The sequence below is a fragment of the Pseudophryne corroboree genome, chromosome 3 (genome assembly GCF_028390025.1).
Source record: "Pseudophryne corroboree isolate aPseCor3 chromosome 3, aPseCor3.hap2, whole genome shotgun sequence".
In the NCBI taxonomy this organism is placed as follows: domain Eukaryota; kingdom Metazoa; phylum Chordata; class Amphibia; order Anura; family Myobatrachidae; genus Pseudophryne; species Pseudophryne corroboree.
Window position 1 is genome coordinate 46,287,123 of NC_086446.1, and position 20,933 is coordinate 46,308,055.

General features: G+C 46.5%; 1 protein-coding gene and 1 pseudogene across 1 annotated transcript in view; both read left to right on the forward strand.

The window, feature by feature from the left end:
* LOC135057142 (uncharacterized) overlaps positions 1 to 20,933 on the forward strand; it is a 169,945-nt gene that overhangs the window by 56,759 nt on the left and 92,253 nt on the right. The window contains exons 2-4 of the mRNA XM_063963039.1: positions 2,061 to 2,361; positions 6,876 to 8,105; positions 20,585 to 20,859. Of these exons, the coding sequence (XP_063819109.1) occupies positions 2,079 to 2,361; positions 6,876 to 8,105; positions 20,585 to 20,859 (1,788 nt within the window). The 5' untranslated portion in view covers positions 2,061 to 2,078. The remainder of the gene's footprint in view (positions 1 to 2,060; positions 2,362 to 6,875; positions 8,106 to 20,584; positions 20,860 to 20,933) is intronic.
* Positions 466 to 584, forward strand: LOC134889766 (5S ribosomal RNA; annotated as a pseudogene).

The window sequence follows — 20,933 nt, forward strand, 5'->3', positions numbered from 1 at the left end:
AATTGCTCTCCCCTAAAGGATGTCTCAAAATGAGATGTTGGTGTGAAAATTACAATAAGAGATGCTGACAATAAAACACCTTTGCTGTATCATACAGAGCATATGGACTCAAAAGTTGCAGCCCACGGATTGCCTGGACAGTTAATAATAAATAAACGGTTAACCATAAATTGCTAACAGGCACAAAAATCTCAGACTTGATATCGGATCCAGTCTGGAAGTTAATGAGAATTCATACAGACTTCAGATCCACTCATCTATTGAACACGTTATTTTCAGTGTGTGTAAATAAAGCTTGTGAGGGGAGAGAAATTAATCTCTCCAGTTTTCCAGACCCCTCTATTCATTTACGTGTCATTTTGGGGGCGACCTACGGGTCATTGACCAATATCAGTTATTATATTAGTTTTTCCTAATTGGCCCCATCAGTGGCCATTGCCTATGCTGACAGGTATTTTCTCCACTTTCTACAGTCATACCATGCTGGACATGCCCGATCTCGCCTGATCTTGGAAGCCAAGCAGCATTGGGCCAGGTCAGTACCAGGAAGGGTGACCCTCTGGGAATACCGGGTACTGTAGCACCAAGGAATATACCTTCTGCTGATGAGCAAATTTAATTCTATTCAAACCTTTTAATCCATTACCGCAGCTGACCCACTTTCTAGGAGTCCTGATTTAACACAAGCCGGTTTTCCATTATCTCTTCTATGAATATACAAATGTATATAACATCATAACCTCATAGAGATAATAGGAATATTTATATTTTCGCTTCTGACAAACGTCAAACATCAATACTCACTTACAAATCAGTGGGTTTACAGATAAACTTCCTGTCACCCTCTTTATATAAGCGAGTTACATATTGTATCGTCTACATTATTTTGTTGTTTAATACTTGTTTTAACAATATTGCTGATGCACAGCAATAATTTTATTATCCTTTCGTCTGTGATTAAAAGTTAAGTTTTATCCTTTCCCACCCACACATTACCATATCCTATCCAACCCTCTTATCTTTCCAATATATAGAATCAAGTGTGCCCCTGAGAGACATTATCAATAGTCCCCCTTTTTTTGCCTCTTGCTTAAACACTTCTACAGTTTGTTTTGGAACTGATGTCCGGGAGCACCACCAACCTTGTTCTACTTTAAAAGCCTTATTAGGCGAAGTCTGTAGCTTTATGTTGGTTTAAATACATTTGGTCACATATGATATATACCAATTGAATTCTAACTATTGTACAATCTGGACCAGTGAGGATTCCTAAAAACCCCCACCCAATACAACACATCCTTTACCACCTGGTAATTTACAAGTCTCCTTTGATCACACAGATTCTATACTTACTACAGTAGTGTCTGTATTGGTAACAAATGGTACAGGAAAACAACTTATACAAAGTATAGAAATTGTTTCCCCCTGCCATTCACGTATCTGGAGTGAATATTCAGGAAATCATTGAAAACAAACTGATTTCCCCAATAGCATAGACACACCAAAAGACCACCTAGGGGTCATTTCACAGGAAGTGCTGTAACCAAAGTATTGGTCATTTCACTCTTACACCTTCTCACAGGAACTGCAGAACCCAAGCACATTACCTGCGGTGCCCTGACCAACAAATCAAAAGATCTGATCACACTAGGAGGTTACTGAGCATATGACTTCCTATGTGAGAGTGTGCTATGACTTATCCTATAGTTACTAAGAGCATCTTGGATACAAATACATTATAAAACGTGCAGTATATAACTCTCCAACTGCGCACAGCGCAGTGATATAACATAGACACATCTTTAAACAGGCTGCGCCCGACGCCGTTAGTACTTTTGAATGGGGCGCCTAGCGCTCATTGTCTCTGTAAAATGGGGCCGGGCATGGAAGGATAACCCCTTCAGTGTCGCTGACGCCATTGTCCCTGTGGCTGACGGGGTCTCCAGCCACACAATCACTATATGATCTGTAGAGGAGCTGTGTGTCTTATACAGTGATAATCTGTTGGTCAGTCTTAAAGTAATCAGACATTACTAAAGTGTTATTTTGTTGTTATTCAGGATGAGTACCTTTCTGATATGAAGGCCGAAGATATAGAGGGAGAAGAGACGTATATGATTGATATGAAGGCAGAAGATATAGAGGGAGAAGAAGAGACGTATGTGACTGATATGAAGGCAGAAGATACAGATGGAGAAGAAGAGACGTACGTGACTGATATGAAGGCAGAAGATATAGAGGGAGAAGAAGAGACGTATGTGACTGATATGAAGGCAGAAGATACAGATGGAGAAGAAGAGACGTATGTGAGGAGATATCAGAAGTGTAAGGAAGAGGAAATCCCTACAGATATCAGCAGAGGTAATATCCTTATTACAGAAAAGAGTCACATATTCTCCTGCTGCATCACTACAGATGTCTCTTCCCCTACACCCTCCTCTGTCAGTACAGACTAATGAGGGAAATGTATCTGCTCAATGTGGGAGTCGGGTAACATCAGCCCCGATTATACTCCTGCTCTCTCCCTCACATCATGTCATTGTCTTACCAGCCCAGAGATTTGGCCAGTCTCCTCTCCACACTCTCTGGTGTATCTCATACATCAGGAGCCATCATCCCCTATTGTACTCCTGCTCTCCCCCTCACATCATGTCACTGTGTGTTACCAGCCCAGAGATCTGGCCAGTCTCCTCCCCACACTCTCTGGTGTATCTCATACATCAGGAGCCATCATCCCCTATTGTTCTCCTGCTCTCCCCCTCACATCATGTCACTGTGTGTTACCAGCCCAGAGATCTGGACAGTCTCCTCCCCACACTCTCTGGTGTATCTCATACATCAGGAGCCATCAGCCCCTATTAAACTCCTGCGCTCCCCATAACATCATGTCACTGTGTGTGTAACCAGCCCAGAGACCTGACCAGTCTCCTCCCCACACTCTCTGGTGTATCTCATACATCAGGAGCCATCAGCCCCTATTATACTCCTGCTCTCCCCTCATATCATGTCACTGTGTGTGTAACCAACCCAGCGATCTGACCAGTCTCCTCCCCACACTCTCTGGTGTATCTCATACATCAGGAGCCATCATCCCCTATTGTTCTCCTGCTCTCCCCCTCACATCATGTCACTGTGTGTTACCAGCCCAGAGATCTGGACAGTCTCCTCCCCACACTCTCTGGTGTATCTCATACATCAGGAGCCATCAGCCCCTATTAAACTCCTGCGCTCCCCATAACATCATGTCACTGTGTGTGTAACCAGCCCAGAGACCTGACCAGTCTCCTCCCCACACTCTCTGGTGTATCTCATACATCAGGAGCCATCAGCCCCTATTATACTCCTGCTCTCCCCTCATATCATGTCACTGTGTGTGTAACCAACCCAGCGATCTGACCAGTCTCCTCCCCACACTCTCTGGTGTATCTCATACATCAGTAATTAGGTCGTCACTATTATGATTGACTTATTGGCTTCATTTACTAGCATAAGTCTGGTGGGACTATTCTACCTGGGGATGACCAGAGGACCGTATAGAGGCTGCTGTTGCAACATACATATCCACCTGGAGCACTTTGTGTAGTGTGGAAGCAGATGTTGGTAGTTCAGCCCACGAGTGTTCTGTATGTATGTGTGGGGGTAATCTGGATAGATATTGTGTTTAGCAATGTCACTAGCTGAAGAGGCTTCCTGTTCTGTAATGCTGGCCTGTGTATGTTACATAGCAAAGTCTGCATTATGTGGGGGAGAGATAATCATTGGTGATGTGCCATCTGCATGTCCCTGTGGCTGGTGCTATGACATCTGTGATTGTGGGAGCAGAAGACAATATTTTATCTGTTCTCCGAGAGTCTTACTTGATGTTAGTACATTTATAATTGTAATAATGTGGTCATAGGTTATAAGTTGAAATTTAACAACTAAACATTATTCATAATAGTGACACGGTGGTGTAGTGGTGAGCAGTGTTGTCTCGCAGCATTAGTGATGAGTTCAGTTCCCAACCAAGGTTCTATGTGTGGAGTTTGTATGTGTTTCCTACACCTGCTGCGCATGCCTCCAAACTACTCTCTCTAACCTCCTCTCTTGGCCTCTCCCAATGGACTGACTCCTCTACTCATCAGGCGGGCCACTGCCTTGATCTAGTATTCACCAGACTATGCTCCATCTCTGAACTCACTAACACTCCTTTCCCCCTCTCAGATCACAACCTTATCACCTGCATGCTTTCCTCTGTTAATTCAAACCCTGTGTTGCGGAAGTCCTCCAATCTTCCTCAAACTCGCAGAAATATTAACACCATTAATCTTCAGGAACTTTCCACTTCACTTCAACAACTGCTTTCACCTATTTCTGCATTCACCTCTCCTGAGATGGCTGTATCACACCTTAATAAGACTCTAGAACTAGCCCTTGATGAAGTGGCTCCAGCTACCCATCACACTCCACGCAGGCCTAGATGTCAACCATGGCACTCCAAATCAACAAGACAACTACAAAAACTCACACGAAAACTTGAACGTCAGTGGCGTAAATCTCGTATTTCAAGTGACTTCCTCACATATAAGACAGTCTACCATTCTTATAAAAATGCTCTGGACACTGCCAAACAAACATATTTCCAAACTCTTATCTCTGCTCAAGCCTCTAACCCCAAACGACTCTTTAATACATTTAAATCACTTCTGAATCCTCCTGCACCTACCCCACCAGCCACTATCAAGGCACAGGATCTTGCTTCCTACTTCAAGGAGAAGATTGATAAGATCCGAGATGAAATGGTATGCTCTTCGGCAGCCAGTGACCTGCTCCGTTCTTTACCTGAACCCTCTGGCACTCTTTCTTCATTTGATCCCACAAATGAAGATGAAGTATCATCACTCTTCTCATCCTGCTTCTCTACTACCTCTCCTCTTGATCCTTTACCCTCACAAATAAGTAAAGCTCTGTCTCTGGTGCTCATCCATACCTTAACTAACATCTGTAATCTCTCTCTCTCTACTGGTATTTTTCCTTCACTCTTCAAGCATGCAGTGATTACTCCCATTTAAAAAAAAAAACTAAATTCTGACCCTAATGCTCTCTCAAACTACCGCCCTATCTCTCAGCTCCCTTGTCTCTCTAAGCTACTTGAGAGACTTGCCTACACTCGACTCACACACTTTCTTAACTCATACACTTTGTTGGACCCACTTCAGTCAGGCTTCCGTTCCCAACATTCCACAGAGACGACACTGACTAAAGTGGTTAATGATTTGGTCACTACGAAGTCTAATGGCCACTACTCACTACTTATTCTTCTAGATCTATCTGCTGCATTTGACACTGTAGACCACTCTCTTCTCATACAGACACTACAATCCCTAGGTCTTAAAGACACAGCCCTTTCTTGGTTCCTATCGTACCTATCTAATCGCTCCTTCAGTGTTCGCTTCTCTGAATCTACCTCCTCTTCGCTACCTCTTTCAGTTGGAGCACCGCAAGGCTCAGTCTTGGGTCCTCTGCTTTTCTCTATCTATACCTCATCTCTTGGTAAACTAATCAGCTCTTTTGGTTTTCAGTATCATCTGTACGCAGATGATACTCAAATCTACCTATCCTCCCCTGACTTGTCCCTATCTGTACTGGACCGTGTCACTGAATGCCTTTCTGCCATCTCATCCTGGATGACATCTCGCCACCTCAAACTTAATTTTTCAAAGACAGAGTTAATTATATTTCCACCGGCCAATAGTAGGTACCAACCTGATATCTCTATCACTGTTGAAAACTCGACTATCTACCCTACCCCACAAGCTCGCTGCCTAGGTGTCATCCTTGACTCTGATCTGTCCTTTGTTCCCCACATTCAATCTGTCTCAAGATCATGTTACATGCATCTAAAAAACATATCCAAAATACGACCATACCTTACACAAGACACTGCTAAAACTCTAATCCACGCTCTCATTATCTCCCACATTGATTATTGCAATAGTCTCCTAACTGGTCTTCCCAAAACAAGACTCTCACCACTACAATCCATTCTGAATGCAGCGGCGAGGCTTATCTTCCTCGCTAGACGTTCATGGTCTGCAGATCCACTCTGTCAGTCCATCCATTGGTTACCTGTACTCTACCGCATTCAATATAAAATACTTTTACTCACACACAAGGCCATTAACCAAACTACACCAACATACATCACTTCGCTTATCACAAAATATCTCCCAACCCGACCTCTGCGCTCTTCACAAGACCTGCGTCTCTCATCCACACTCATTACTCGCTCCCACTCACGACTGCAGGACTTTCATCGGGCTGCACCCACCCTGTGGAATGCCCTACCACGCACAATAAGACTCTCCTCTGGTCTCCAAATCTTTAAGCGTTTCCTCAAAACTCACCTCTTTAGGCAAGCGTATCAAATTCCTGAACCGCCCACATAACTTTCATAAACCTTCCTATCAAATTACATCCACTCTGTACAGTCCACACATATCCTCACATGTCTTCTCGTTCTATGCAATAGATAGCACCTTTCCTTGTGTACATATGCCTATTTTCCTATAGATTGTAAGCTTGTGAGCAGGTCCTTCCTACCTCTATGACTGTTATCACCCAGTTTGTTATTGTTATTTCAAATTGTAAAGCGCAACGGAATTTGCTGCGCTATATAAGAAACTGTTAATAAATAAATACACCTCTGCAAAAATCATACTGGTAGTTTATTTGGCTTCTGACACATATGAACCCTAGTGTGTCATGTGGAATATAGATTGTTAGCTCCACTGGGGCAGGGAATAATGTGATTTTCTAGTTATTCTCTGTAGAGCGGAGTAATATGTGTGTACTGTATATAGAACTGTGCATTATACTACTCATATTATTTCCAGCAGATGGAGGCACAAGCAGGAATTCCTTGAAGGGAGATCTCATCTTGTCTGCAGATAGTAAAATAGAAGATAACATCACACAGGATTCTCCAGGAGACATCCCCATTACTCTAACTACACATCCAGTACCTGATACTTCATCTGATCCCTGTAATCGCGATGACTGTTCATCTAATACCTCAGATTTTGTTACACATCGTGCAGCTCATACATGTGATAAAATATTTCCATGCTCTGAGTGTGGGAAAAGTTTTGCAAGCAAATCACGTCTTGTTAGACATCAAAGAAGTCACACAGGTGAGAAACCATTTCCATGCTCTGAGTGTGGGAAATGTTTTCTGTGTAAATCAGAACTTGTTATACATCAGAGAAGTCACACAGGTGAGAAACCATTTCCATGCTCTGAGTGTAAGAAAAGTTTTGCAGGCAAATCACATCTTGCTAGACATCAGAGAAGTCACACAGGTGAGAAACCATTTCCATGCTCTGAGTGTGGAAAATGTTTTCTGTGTAAATCAGAACTTGTTATACATCAGAGAAGTCACACGGGTGAGAAACCATTTCCATGCTCTGAGTGTGGGAAAAGTTTTGCACACAAATCACTTCTTGCTAGACATCAGAGAAGGCACACAGGTGAGAAACCATTTCCATGCTCTGAGTGTGGGAACTGTTTTCTGTGTAAATCAGAACTTGTTATACATCAGAGAAGTCACACAGGTGAGAAACCATTTCCATGCTCTGAGTGTGGGAAAAGTTTTGCACTCAAATTACGTCTTGTTAGACATCAAAGAAGTCACACAGGTGAGAAACCATTTCCATGCTCTGAGTGTGGGAAAAGTTTTGCACTCAAATTACATCTTGTTATACATCAGAGAAGGCACACAGGTGAGAAACCATTTCCATGCTCTGAGTGTGGGAACTGTTTTCTGTGTAAATCAGAACTTGTTATACATCAGAGAAGTCACACAGGTGAGAAACCATTTCCATGCTCTGAGTGTGGGAAAAGTTTTGCAAGCAAATCACATCTTGCTAGACATCAGAGAAGTCACACAGGTGAGAAACCATTTCCATGCTCTGAGTGTTGGAACTGTTTTCTGTGTAAATCAGAACTTGTTATACATCAGAGAAGTCACACAGGTGAGAAACCATTTCCATGCTCTGAGTGTGGGAAAAGTTTTGCATGCAAATCAAATCTTGCTAAACATCAGAAATCACACAGGAGTAAAGTATTACTATGACCTGATACACAACAGGGTTGTAGGAACACTATTTATTGCATTGGACAGGTCCGGACTGCCCATCTGTCACCTCTGGCATATTCCAGAAGTGCCAATGGACTGGTGGATTCACCCAGATCCACAGAGAGATGGCAAGGCCGTGTGCAGCGCAGCCTCTGGTTCTCTGGTTTAGCCGCCCCTACTTCCCAAAGTGTCTGTCTCCATGGAAATGGGGGCGTGCAGTAAGCCCACTCTTCCCTTACAGTACGTCCTCGTGTGTCATGTTCCTGCGCCCCCCTCCCCGTGATGTGCGCTTGCAAATTTACAAATGCCCAATTCAAATAGGAGCCCCAGTTTGTCCCTGCCAGTAGATATCGGCACCACTCTCCACATCAATAACAGACCATCGTGTTATATAAGCGTCTATGGGCCTAATTCAAGGTCGATCGCAAAAGCAAAATCTTCCTCTCATGGTTAAATCCACGTGCACTGCAGGTGGGGCAGATGTAACGTGCAGAGAGAGTTAGATTTGTGTGAGGTGTGTTCAAACGGAAATCTAAATTGCAGTGTAAAATTAAAGCAGCCAATATTTACCCTGCACAGAAACAATATAACCCACCCAAATCTAACTCTCTCTGCACATGTTACATCTGCCCCACCTGCAGTGCACATGGTATTGTCAATTAGAGAAAGATTTTGAAAACGCCCATTGCAGAAATTGCTAATGCATTGCAATATGCGGGTTGATCACAAAACCATACACAGTTATCGGAACATCGTCGATTTTTCCTATCTGCGCCAGGCAAGGTCGTCCACAATTCGTGTGACACAAACGCTGGAAGTGGTCATCGCTGACATTAGAGGGCCTCCTTAAAAACGCCTGGGCATGCTTGCATTGTGTCAGACACAGACAGAAAACTGCAGGTTTCCGCTCAGAAATGCCAACTTCCTGTCAGTCAAACCGGCTGCATTGCGCTCATGATCTGTACATAATATATGTTGCTATTTTCCCTAACGCTTGCGCATTGCAAATGCTGCACCTACACAGTCGTTCGATAATCGACCGGATTGCGAATCACAAATGTTAAAATCCTTTCTGAATAAGAGCATAGAGAGATTCTTCAAGAATGTATGAGATCAGTGGGTGTGGTAAAAGGATTGGGTGTAACCAAGTATTATAAAATAAGTGCACCATCAAATTTCAAGTTATCTTCCTGTAACCCTGAGATAAACAAATGCTGTCTCTCAGTCTGTACAAGGGCGTGGTCTTTGGAATAAATAATTCTTAATTAAACTGAATTCAATTCAATCTGTTACTTCATACAACATGAAAATAAACTATTCAACACATAGAGAAGCTAGCGTGAGGACATGGAGTTGCAAGTAAACGGGAAACTTTAGGAGGAAGGTTACTAAGCACATAGTGTCTGGACTGTAGGTATAAGAAAAATAGGGAATGTGGGAGATTGTACTTTGTACACATTTGTTGATAGGAATAAATAGTGCCCCAAGATTTCCTGAAATGCTGGAATACCTTTATCTTTCCATGTCTGATAGTGAGCTATTGTGAGAGAGGGTGAGAGGTCAGGGTTCCCTGAAAATGGAACAATGCGGATCTGTATGTAAACATGTATTAATAGTCACCCAAGTCTTATAAGTGTCTGTAAATAAAATATGTGACAGTATACCTCTAGGACGTTATGTACGGGGCAGATGCAGAAGGGCGGCAGGAGAGAATGGTGAAAATAGCTCTTACTCTAATGGTAAACTAGTGAAACGAGACAATCGTGAACAGTGGGAAATATAACAAAAAATGCTTATTTAGAAAATGTCTGAATATCTGGTAGATGAAGGCCTCCTCTAGACTTTGGTTGAATCATCTTTAGTTTGGAAATTCTAGTTTTTTTTTGCCTTTCCATATACATTTAGAAAAGGCTTTTGTCCTCCGAAGTCATCTAATTTTGAAAGCTAGATCACCAAACATTTGTGCTCAAAGGGTTAATGTTTTCTTAACCAGAACTCCACCTTAATAGTGCCTAATAGAAGCAGCTCCCAGCTGACATAGCCAGTCACAGCTTTAACAAGAGAATGACTGATGCAAGTTACTCTGGTAGAGAGCGCTTATACATTTATTAGAACTTAGTAGAATTTGTCCATTCAGGACACACAATTAGGTAAAATGACTATAAAAGTAGCAGTGATGTATCAAGATGTTAATACAACTCTCCTCAGCAATGGATATAAACAGTCACAGATAGCTTTACCTATAACAGGCAGTAAGAACGCAGTGTTCAGTTAGTGAATGGTCAGCCAGCGGTATGCTGCTACCTCACGCTCACATTAGTTATTCTCACCAGCTGTATCTATAGCCGTCCTGGATATAAAGTCTCCTATGCTCCATTGAGCTGCTCGGCTGTAGTGGAGTGTAGCAAGTGCTTTGTGATATGCAGCGGGAGGGAGGCCGCGGCTCACGTACTTCTGTCTGTCTCCATGCTGTATGGTGGCAATTGGCAAAAGGAGCGCAGTAGGTGTGGGAGGGTGCCGTCTGTCCTTAACGCATTTCGCCACTGTCCGTTCTGGCAGATTGTTCAGAAGGAATGGTAATAGTGTGCACTCCATGTAGTCACCTTTTTAAAGGCATCAGTATCCAATCAAATGTCTCAGTTCATTATTAAGGTGATTCTCTGTCACAATCCTGACTGTAGGTTTCATATTTGGTGACTTACCCTTGCCATCTGTCCCGGATCCTGTGTCTTTTTCTCATTGAGTTAAACAGCTTGTCAGCACTATGAGTTTTCTTGAGTTCGCTGCCTGAGAGATAATGGTTAATTAGCTCCACCTGTGGTGATCTCCTGTGTGAGGCTGAATTCAGTGGTCTGAGGTTTGGGCCTAAAAGCCAGCATCCTATGTTTTGCAGAAGTTCAGGCTTCAGTGTTCTCTCGGCCTGCTAGGCCTCATTCTACAACACAAAATAGTCTAGAGTAGTCACATGACAGTGACTGTTCACCTGACCCAGAGTTGTCCAATCCTCTGCCAGCCTGAGACTCTCTGCATCACCTAATCCTGCTCATCAATCACTAAGGACCAGGAAGTATAAGTTGGGAGACTGAGTTGGAAACTGGGCCAGTTCCTCATGTCACACACACAGGTCTGTGGGAGTCTTAAAGCTGAGCTCACTAAAGGTAACCTTTGTACCTAAGTTCCTGTGGAAACTGTTCCCTTGTTACCCTGTTTGGTTTACTTTTGTGTTGCCACTGATTTCACTGTTTCCATGAGTCTCAATGTAAAGGCACAGCTGTAGTGGTTCATCTTAAAGGCACAGTACTGTATTCCATAGTCTCCATTGAAAACCACAGCTGCCGTGTTTCAGTTTTACTGCTGTTGTAGTTGTGATCTCCAGAGCTCCCGTATCCCTGTGGCTTCCGTGCCTCCAAGAACCTCCGTGCCACAGCATCCCTGTGCCTCAGCACTTCCGAACCTCCGTGCCTCCAGGCACTTCTGCACCTCCGTGCCTCCAAGCACCTCCGTGCCTCCAAGCACCTCAGTGCCTCCAGGCACTTCTGCACCTCAGTGCCTCCAAGCACCTCAGTGCCTCCAGGCACTTCTGCACCTCTGCCTCCAAGCACCTCAGTGCCTCCAAGCACTTCTGCACCTCAGTGCCTCCGAGCACCTCCGTGCCTCCAAAAACCCAGTGCTCACAAGCGTAGTTTGTGTCTCCAGCATCCGGTACTCCTTAATTCTTTACTCAGCACCTTTTTCAAGTTCTGTCTTTCAGGAGACCTCCAGCATCCATACCTGCTTCCTGTCTGCCGACCAAATCCTGCATGAGGAAAACCTAGATTCAGTCATCTCTGCTGCGGCCCCTCTTCCTGGTCACCGGAAGAAACCCCGAGCCCACAACACCTCCAAACCAGGTCAGTGAAAGTATTCACATAGTCCTCCAGTCGCCCGAACAGACTTCACTAACACCGGGTTCACAAAACCTCAGTCATGACAGTAGGAACTGGCCTCATGGACCCGGCTGAAAGTGTTTGTCTGACGCAGGACCTCCTAAGCAATATTGCAGGACGCTTGGAAGGTCTGGAGTCGACTCAGCATCAATTAGCACAGTGTCTGCAGCGGAATTCTTTCTCCCGAGATTCTCTGACCTGCACTAAGACTCCTGACCAACTGCAGTTTTTCTACCAGATGTTATTACAGTTACAAGAACTTTTGTCTAGTATTCTTTCTGTGATGCCTGCTCTCTTCAGGAATACTACCAACGTTGTTGATCCTGTTTTGTCCCATCCAGTTAATAGAGTCTCTTCCTCTGTGCAAGGAAAAGTTGTTCATCAGAGCTATCCACGGCCCAAGCTCTCTGAAGCTGAACGTCAGCGGCGTAGGGAGCTACACCTCTGTCTTTACTGTGGAAATTCCAGTCACTTTGTTAAAGACTGCATTCTTCGTAAGCCAGGGAATGGTGACAAATCTCAGTATCACAGTGCTCATGTCTACAAGTCATCCACAGTAGCCGATCCTGCTACTGCTGACGGGGGTATCAAGACGGCTACTCTGAAAGAGACTCAAATTTATGACTGGGGTCCGGTGATTAAAAGACCTTATCCAAAGTTAGGTGTCCAGAGAAGAATGTTTAAGCCATTTAGAGTCACAGATGAGTCCGTGTCTACAGCCCAAGGAGGGGCGTCCGTGTCTACAGCCCAAGGAGGGGCGTCCGTGTCTACAGCCCAAGGAGGGGCGTCCGTGTCTACAGCCCAAGGAGGGGCGTCCGTGTCTACAGCCCAAGGAGGGGCGTCCGTGTCTTCAGCCCAAGGAGGGGCGTCCGTGTCTTCAGCCCAAGGGGGGGCGTCCGTGTCTTCAGCCCAAGGGGGGGCGTCCGTGTCTTCAGCCCAAGGAGGGGCGTCCGTGTCTTCAGCCCAAGGAGGGGCGTCCGTGTCTTCAGCCCAAGGGGGGGGGGTCTGTGTCTTCAGCCCAAGGGGGGGCGTCCGCGTCTTCAGCCCCAGTGAGGGGTTCAGAGGGTCCAGCCCCAGAGAGACTACAGAGCGCTGCCCAGCCAGAGAGACTACAGAGCGCTGCCCAGCCAAAGAGACTACAGAGCGCTACCCAGCCAGAGAGTCTACAGAGTGCTGCCCAGCCAGAGAGTCTACAGAGTGCAGCCCAGCCCTGTGAAGAGGGGGCTCTTGCCTCAGCCCAGCCCCGTGAAGAGGGGGCTCTTGCCTCAGCCCAGCCCCGTGAAGAGGGGGCTCTTGCCTCAGCCCAGCCCCGTGAAGAGGGGGCTCTTGCCTCAGCCCAGCCCCGTGAAGAGGGGGCTCTTGCCTCAGTCCAGCCCCGTGAAGAGGGGGCTCTTGCCTCAGCCCAGCCCCGTGAAGAGGGGGCTCTTGCCTCAGCCCAGCCCCGTGAAGAGGGGGCTCTTGCCTCAGCCCAGCCCCGTGAAGAGGGGGCTTCTGCCTCAGCCCAGCCCCGTGAAGAGGGGGCTCTTGCCTCAGCCCAGCCCCGTGAAGAGGGGGCTTCTGCCTCAGCCCAGCCCCGTGAAGAGGGGGCTTCTGCCTCAGCCCAGCCCCGTGAAGAGGGGGCTCCTGCCGGTCCAGCAATACTCCAGTACCAGCCTGGTCAGTCTCCGTTGGCTCCAGCAAATTCGAGTATCCTCGGATCCATACAGTCCTACTCGTCCAGCCAAAGTTTTCTCCAGTTTCAGCCTCTAAGCTTTCGTCTGATGGTTTACCACCTATTTACTTTGATGGAGATTTATTGCAATATGCCGCTCTGGTTAAACAATTTCTCTCTCGGATGGAGTCTGATCCTTCAGGTGCAGTAACTCCTTCCAACGTTACTCGATATCTGTTCCTGGCATTCAGAGGAAGAGCTTTGGAGTGGGCCAACATGCTTTTTGAGAGTAATGATCCTGTGTTCCATGACTTACAGACTTTTAGTAATGCTGTGGTTAAAGAATTTGGTCCTAAACCTTTGGAATCTGACTCGGTTAAAAAATCATGCTCTAAAGGGAATGCAGAAGGAAGTTTGTGCTGTCCTCCCAGGGATAATCTAAAAATCTCCTTCGGTAAGAATCCGACCATTAAAATTGCTCAAGTTGGAGTCTCTCCTAGCCCAGAGAATTTAAAACTCCAGTGCACCTCCTTTTCATCTGCAAACTGTGTATCTAAGGGAGATTCATATCTTCCATTAGACTTGGACTCAGACTCTAAATTTGATCCAGTTCATGATGCTACTCCTTTCTTGGGAGGCCCCATGTTTTCTAAGGAAGGTTTTTCTTTACAGGAGATTCCGCTGTCCTTGGTCAAAACCAAATGTTCCCGTAAGAAGAAGAGGCATCAACGAAGGTCCTAAATTCTTCTGTATGAATTTCTCAAGTTCCTCTAAGATTCAAGGTGGGTGTCCGGAGTCCACCCTTGAAGAGGGGGATACTGTCACAATCCTGACTGTAGGTTTCATATTTGGTGACTTACCCTTGCCATCTGTCCCGGATCCTGTGTCTTTTTCTCACTGAGTTAAACAGCTTATCAGCACTATGAGTTTTCTTGAGTTCTCTGCCTGAGAGGTAATGGTTAATTAGCTCCACCTGTGGTGATCTCCTGTGTGAGGCTGAATTCAGTGGTCTGAGGTTTGGGCCTAAAAGCCAGCATCCTATGTTTTGCAGAAGTTCAGGCTTCAGTGTTCTCTCGGCCTGCTAGGCCTCATTCTACATCACATCCTAGTCTAGAGTAGTAACATGACAGTGACTGTTCTCCTGACCCAGAGTTGTCCAATCCTCTGCCAGCCTGAGACTCTCTGCATCACCTAATCCTGCTCACCAAGGACCAGGAAGTACAAGTTGGGAGACTGAGTTGGAAACTGGGCCAGTTCCTCGTGTCACACACAGGTCTGTGTGAGTCTTAAAGCTGAGCTCACTAAAGGTAACCTTTGTACCTAAGTTCCTGTGGAAACTGTTCCCTTGTTACCCTGTTTGGTTTACTTTTGTGTTGCCACTGATTTCACTGTTTCCATGAGTCTCAATGTAAAGGCACAGCTGTAGTGGTTCATCTTAAAGGCACATTACTGTATTCCATAGTCTCCATTGAAAACCACAGCTGCCGTGTTTCAGTTTTACTGCTGTTGTAGTTGTGATCTCCAGAGCTCCCGTATCCCTGTGGCTTCCGTGCCTCCAAGAACCTCCGTGCCTCAGCATCTCCATGCCTCAGCACTTCCGTGCCTCCAAGAACCACTGTGCCTCAGCACCTCCGTGCCTCAGCACCTCCGTGCCTCCAGGCACTTCTGCACCTCCGTGCCTCCAAGCACCTCCGTGCCTCCAAGCAACTCCGTGCCTCCAGGCACCTCCGTGCCTCCAGACACCGCCGTGCCTCCAGGCACTTCTGCACCTCAGTGCCTCCAGGCACTTCTGCACCTCAGTGCCTCCAAGCACTTCTGCACCTCAGTGCCTCCTAGCACCTCCGTGCCTCCAAAAACCCAGTGCTCACAAGCGTAGTTGGTGTCTCCAGCATCCGGTACTCCTTAATTCTTTACTCAGCACCTTTTTCAAGTTCTGTCTTTCAGGAGACCTCCAGCATCCATACCTGCTTCCTGTCTGCCGACCAAATCCTGCATGAGGAAAACCTAGATTCAGTCATCTCTGCTGCGGTCCCTCTTCCTGGTCACCGGAAGAAACCCCTAGCCCACAACACCTCCAAACCAGGTCAGTGAAAGTATTCACATAGTCCTCCAGTCGCCCGAACAGACTTCACTAACACCGGGTTCACAAAACCTCAGTCATGACAGTAGGAACTGGCCTCATGGACCCGGCTGAAAGTGTTTGTCTGACGCAGGACCTCCTAAGCAATATTGCAGGACGCTTGGAAGGTCTGGAGTCGACTCAGCATCAATTAGCACAGTGTCTGCAGCGGAATTCTTTCTCCCGAGATTCTCTGACCTGCACTAAGACTCCTGACCAACTGCAGTTTTTCTACCAGATGTTATTACAGTTACAAGAACTTTTGTCTAGTATTCTTTCTGTGATGCCTGATCTCTTCAGGAATACTACCAACGTTGTTGATCCTGTTTTGTCCCATCCAGTTAATAGAGTCTCTTCCTCTGTGCAAGGAAAAGTTGTTCATCAGAGCTATCCACGGCCCAAGCTCTCTGAAGCTGAACGTCAGCGGCGTAGGGAGCTACACCTCTGTCTTTACTGTGGAAATTCCAGTCACTTTGTTAAAGACTGCATTCTTCGTAAGCCAGGGAATGGTGACAAATCTCAGTATCATAGTGCTCATGTCTACAAGTCATCCACAGTAGCCGATCCTGCTACTGCTGACGGGGGTATCAAGATGGCTACTCTGAAAGAGACTCAAATTTATGACTGGGGTCCGGTGATTAAAAGACCTTATTCCAAGTTAGGTGTCCAGAGAAGAATGTTTAAGCCATTTAGAGTCACAGAGGAGTCCGTGTCTACAGCCCAAGGAGGGGCGTCCGTATCTACAGCCCAAGAAGGGGCGTCCGTGTCTACAGCCCAGGGAGGGGCGTCCGTGTCTTCAGCCCAAGGAGGGGCGTCCGTGTCTTCAGCCCAAGGGGGGGCGTCCGTGTCTTCAGCCCAAGGGGGGGCGTCCGTGTCTTCAGCCCCAGTGAGGGGTTCAGAGGGTCCAGCCCCAGAGAGACTACAGAGTGCTGCCCAGCCAGAGAGACTACAGAGCGCTGCCCAGCCAAAGAGACTACAGAGCGCTGCCCAGCCAGAGAGTCTACAGAGTGCTGCCCAGCCAGAGAGTCTACAGAGTGCAGCCCAGCCCCGTGAAGAGGGGGCTCTTGGCTCAGCCCAGCCCCGTGAAGAGGGGGCTCTTGCCTCAGCCCAGCCCCGTGAAGAGGGGGCTCTTGCCTCAGCCCAGCCCTGTGAAGAGGGGGCTCTTGCCTCAGTCCATCCCCGTGAAGAGGGGGCTCTTGCCTCAGTCCAGCCCCGTGAAGAGGGGGCTCTTGCCTCAGCCCAGCCCCGTGAAGAGGGGGCTCTTGCCTCAGCCCAGCCCCGTGAAGAGGGGGCTCTTGCCTCAGCCCAGCCCCGTGAAGAGGGGGCTTCTGCCTCAGCCCAGCCCCGTGAAGAGGGGGCTCTTGCCTCAGCCCAGCCCCGTGAAGAGGGGGCTTCTGCCTCAGCCCAGCCCCGTGAAGAGGGGGCTTCTGCCTCAGCCCAGCCCCGTGAAGAGGGGGCTCCTGCCGGTCCAGCAATACTCCAGTACCAGCCTGGTCAGTCTCCGTTGGCTCCAGCAAATTCGAGTATCCTCGGATCCATACAGTCCTACTCGTCCAGCCAAAGTTTTCTCCAGTTTCAGCCTCTAAGCTTTCGTCTGATGGTTTACCACCTATTTACTTTGATGGAGATTTATTGCAATATGCCGCTCTGGTTGAACAATTTCTCTCTCGGATGGAGTCTGATCCTTCAGGTGCAGTAACTCCTTCCAACGTTACTCGATATCTGTTCCTGGCATTCAGAGGAAGAGCTTTGGAGTGGGCCAACATGCTTTTTGAGAGTAATAATCCTGTGTTCCATGACTTACAGACTTTTAGTAATGCTGTGGTTAAAGAATTTGGTCCTAAACCTTTGGAATCTGACTCGGTTAAAAAATCATGCTCTAAAGGGAATGCAGAAGGAAGTTTGTGCTGTCCTCCCAGGGATAATCTAAAAATCTCCTTCGGTAAGAATCCGACCATTAAAATTGCTCAAGTTGGAGTCTCTCCTAGCCCAGAGAATTTAAAACTCCAGTGCACCTCCTTTTCATCTGCAAACTGTGTATCTAAGGGAGATTCATATCTTCCATTAGACTTGGACTCAGACTCTGAATTTGATCCAGTTCATGATGCTACTCCTTTCTTGGGAGGCCCCATGTTTTCTAAGGAAGTTTTTTCTTTACAGGAGATTCCGCTGTCCTTGGTCAAAACCAAATGTTCCCGTAAGAAGAAGAGGCATCAACGAAGGTCCTAAATTCTTCTGTATGAATTTCTCAAGTTCCTCTAAGATTCAAGGTGGGTGTCCGGAGTCTACCCTTGAAGAGGGGGATACTGTCATAATCCTGACTCTAGGTTTCATATTTGGTGACTTACCCTTGCCATCTGTCCCGGATCCTGTGTCTTTTTTTTACTGAGTTAAACAGCTTATCAGCACTATGAGTTTTCTTGAGTTCTCTGCCTGAGAGGTAATGGTTAATTGGCTCCACCTGTGGTGATCTCCTGTGTGAGGCTGAATTCAGTGGTCTGAGGTTTGGGCCTAAAAGCCAGCATCCTATGTTTTGCAGAAGTTCAGGCTTCAGTGTTCTCTCGGCCTGCTAGGCCTCATTCTACATCACAGCCTAGTCTAGAGTAGTAACATGACAGTGACTGTTCACCTGACCCAGAGTTGTCCAATCCTCTGCCAGCCTGAGACTCTCTGCATCACCTAATCCTGCTCACCAAGGACCAGGAAGTACAAGTTGGGAGACTGAGTTGGAAACTGGGCCAGTTCCTCGTGTCACACACAGGTCTGTGTGAGTCTTAAAGCTGAGCTCACTAAAGGTAACCTTTGTACCTAAGTTCCTGTGGAAACTGTTCCCTTGTTACCCTGTTTGGTTTACTTTTGTGTTGCCACTGATTTCACTGTTTCCATGAGTCTCAATGTAAAGGCACAGCTGTAGTGGTTCATCTTAAAGGCACATTACTGTATTCCATAGTCTCCATTGAAAACCACAGCTGCCGTGTTTCAGTTTTACTGCTGTTGTAGTTGTGATCTCCAGAGCTCCCATATCCCTGTCGCTTCCGTGCCTCCAAGAACCTCCGTGCCTCAGCACTTCCGTGCCTCCAAGAACCACCGTGCCTCCAAGAACCACCGTGCCTCAGCATCTCCGTGCTTCAGCATCTCCGTGCCTCAGCACCTCCGTGCCTCAGCATCTCCATGCCTCAGCATCTCCGTGCCTCAGCATCTCCGTGTCTCAGCACTTCAGTGCCTCCAAGCAACTCCGTGCCTCCAGGCACTTATGCACCTTCGTGCCTCCAGGCACCTCTGCACCTCCGTGCCTCCAGGCACCTCCGTGCCTCCAGGCAGTTCTGCACCTCAGTGCCTCCAGGCACTTCTGCACCTCAGTGCCTCCAAGCACTTCTGCACCTCAGTGCCTCCTAGCACCTCTGTGCCTCCAAAAACCCAGTGCTCACAAGCGTAGTTGGTGTCCCCAGCATCCGGTACTACTTAATTCTTTCCTCAGCACCTTTTTCAAGTTCTGTTTTTCAGGAGACCTCCAGCATCCATACCTGCTTCCTGTCTGCCGACCAAATCTTGCATGAGGAAAACCTAGATTCAGTCATCTCTGCTGCGGTCCCTGTTCCTGGTCACCGGAAGAAACCCCTAGCCCACAACACCTCCAAACCAGGCCAGTGAAAGTATTCACATAGTCCTCCAGTCGCCCGAACAGACTTCACTAACACCGGGTTCACAAAACCTCAGTCATGACATTCTCACACCTGGAGAATGTATTCAAAGGCAACTGCCCCATGTGGAGTTTTATAAAGTATATCTTATCATTATAGAAATAGTATTATAAACATGGCCTCATTGAGAAATTGGTGAATACGTGGAAAACAAAAGTATAGAACCTGTATAAAGTGCGCACTAGGAGGGAAGGCAAGCCCCAAAAAGATTGCAGGACAACACAGATTTAGTCATAAAACCTGTCGACAAAGGCGGGGGGGTAGTGATCCTGAGTAAGGCAGGCTATGAGGAGGAGGTGTTAAGACAAGTGGAGGATCAATGATCTTACATCAAATTGAAAAAAGATCCTACACAGGAGATCATGGACAAACTACAAACCCTGTTGGTGAAGTACCTAGAGCAAAACATTCTTGAGGAAAGAGAGTATAAATATTTATACAATGAGGAACCGGTCATTCCCGTGATCTACGTTTTGCCCAAAATACATAAAGACCCACTTAGACCACCACGGAGGCCAATTGTCTCTGGAATTAATTCCGTGACCTCCAATTTGTCCGAATACCTCGATTTCCATTTACAACCTTTAGTGGTAAAGAATCGATCCCACTTAAGAGATACTACAGATTTTCTCAAACACCTGGACGCTATAATATGGGAGGAGTCGGACATCATGGTCACAGCCGACGTTAAGTCATTATACACAATAATTAACCATCAGGAAGGTCTTAAGGCCATGACAGCAGCTTTAAGTAAAAGTGCATTGACAACTGGATTACAAAATTTTATTGTAGATGGCGTGGAATTTATTTTGACAAACAATTATTTCCATTTTAAGGATACATTTTATCTGCAGAAGGTGGGCACAGCCATGGGCACCAGGTTCGCTCCGAGTTATGCTAACCTCTTTATGGGGTTATGGGAGGAGCAATACATTTGGGATAACAATCCCTTCGGAGCGAACCTGGTGTCCTGGGTTAGGTTTATCGACGATATATTTTTTATATGGAGGGGCGATGGCCTAACATTAGATGCATTTTGTGAATATCTAAACCACAATTCCCTGAATTTAGCATTCACCTTCGAGAGAAGCAATAAAGAGTTGCACTTCTTGGATGTAACTGTTTATTCGAAGAATGGTGCATTACAGACAAAGAATTATAGAAAACCTACTGATTCTAGAGCGTATCTTCAACATAACAGTTGCCATCACCCAGATTGGCTAAAATCCATACCATGTGGACAGATGCGACGTTTACGGAGAAACTGTACGGAGACTGTTACTTTCAAAGAACAAGCCAGGGAGATGCAAAACAACTTCATAGCATCCGGCTACAAACTGGAGAAAGTAAGCGAGTCCGTAACTAGAGCAGGCAACTTATCTAGGGAAGAACTGATACACAAGAAAGATAAGGTACCTAA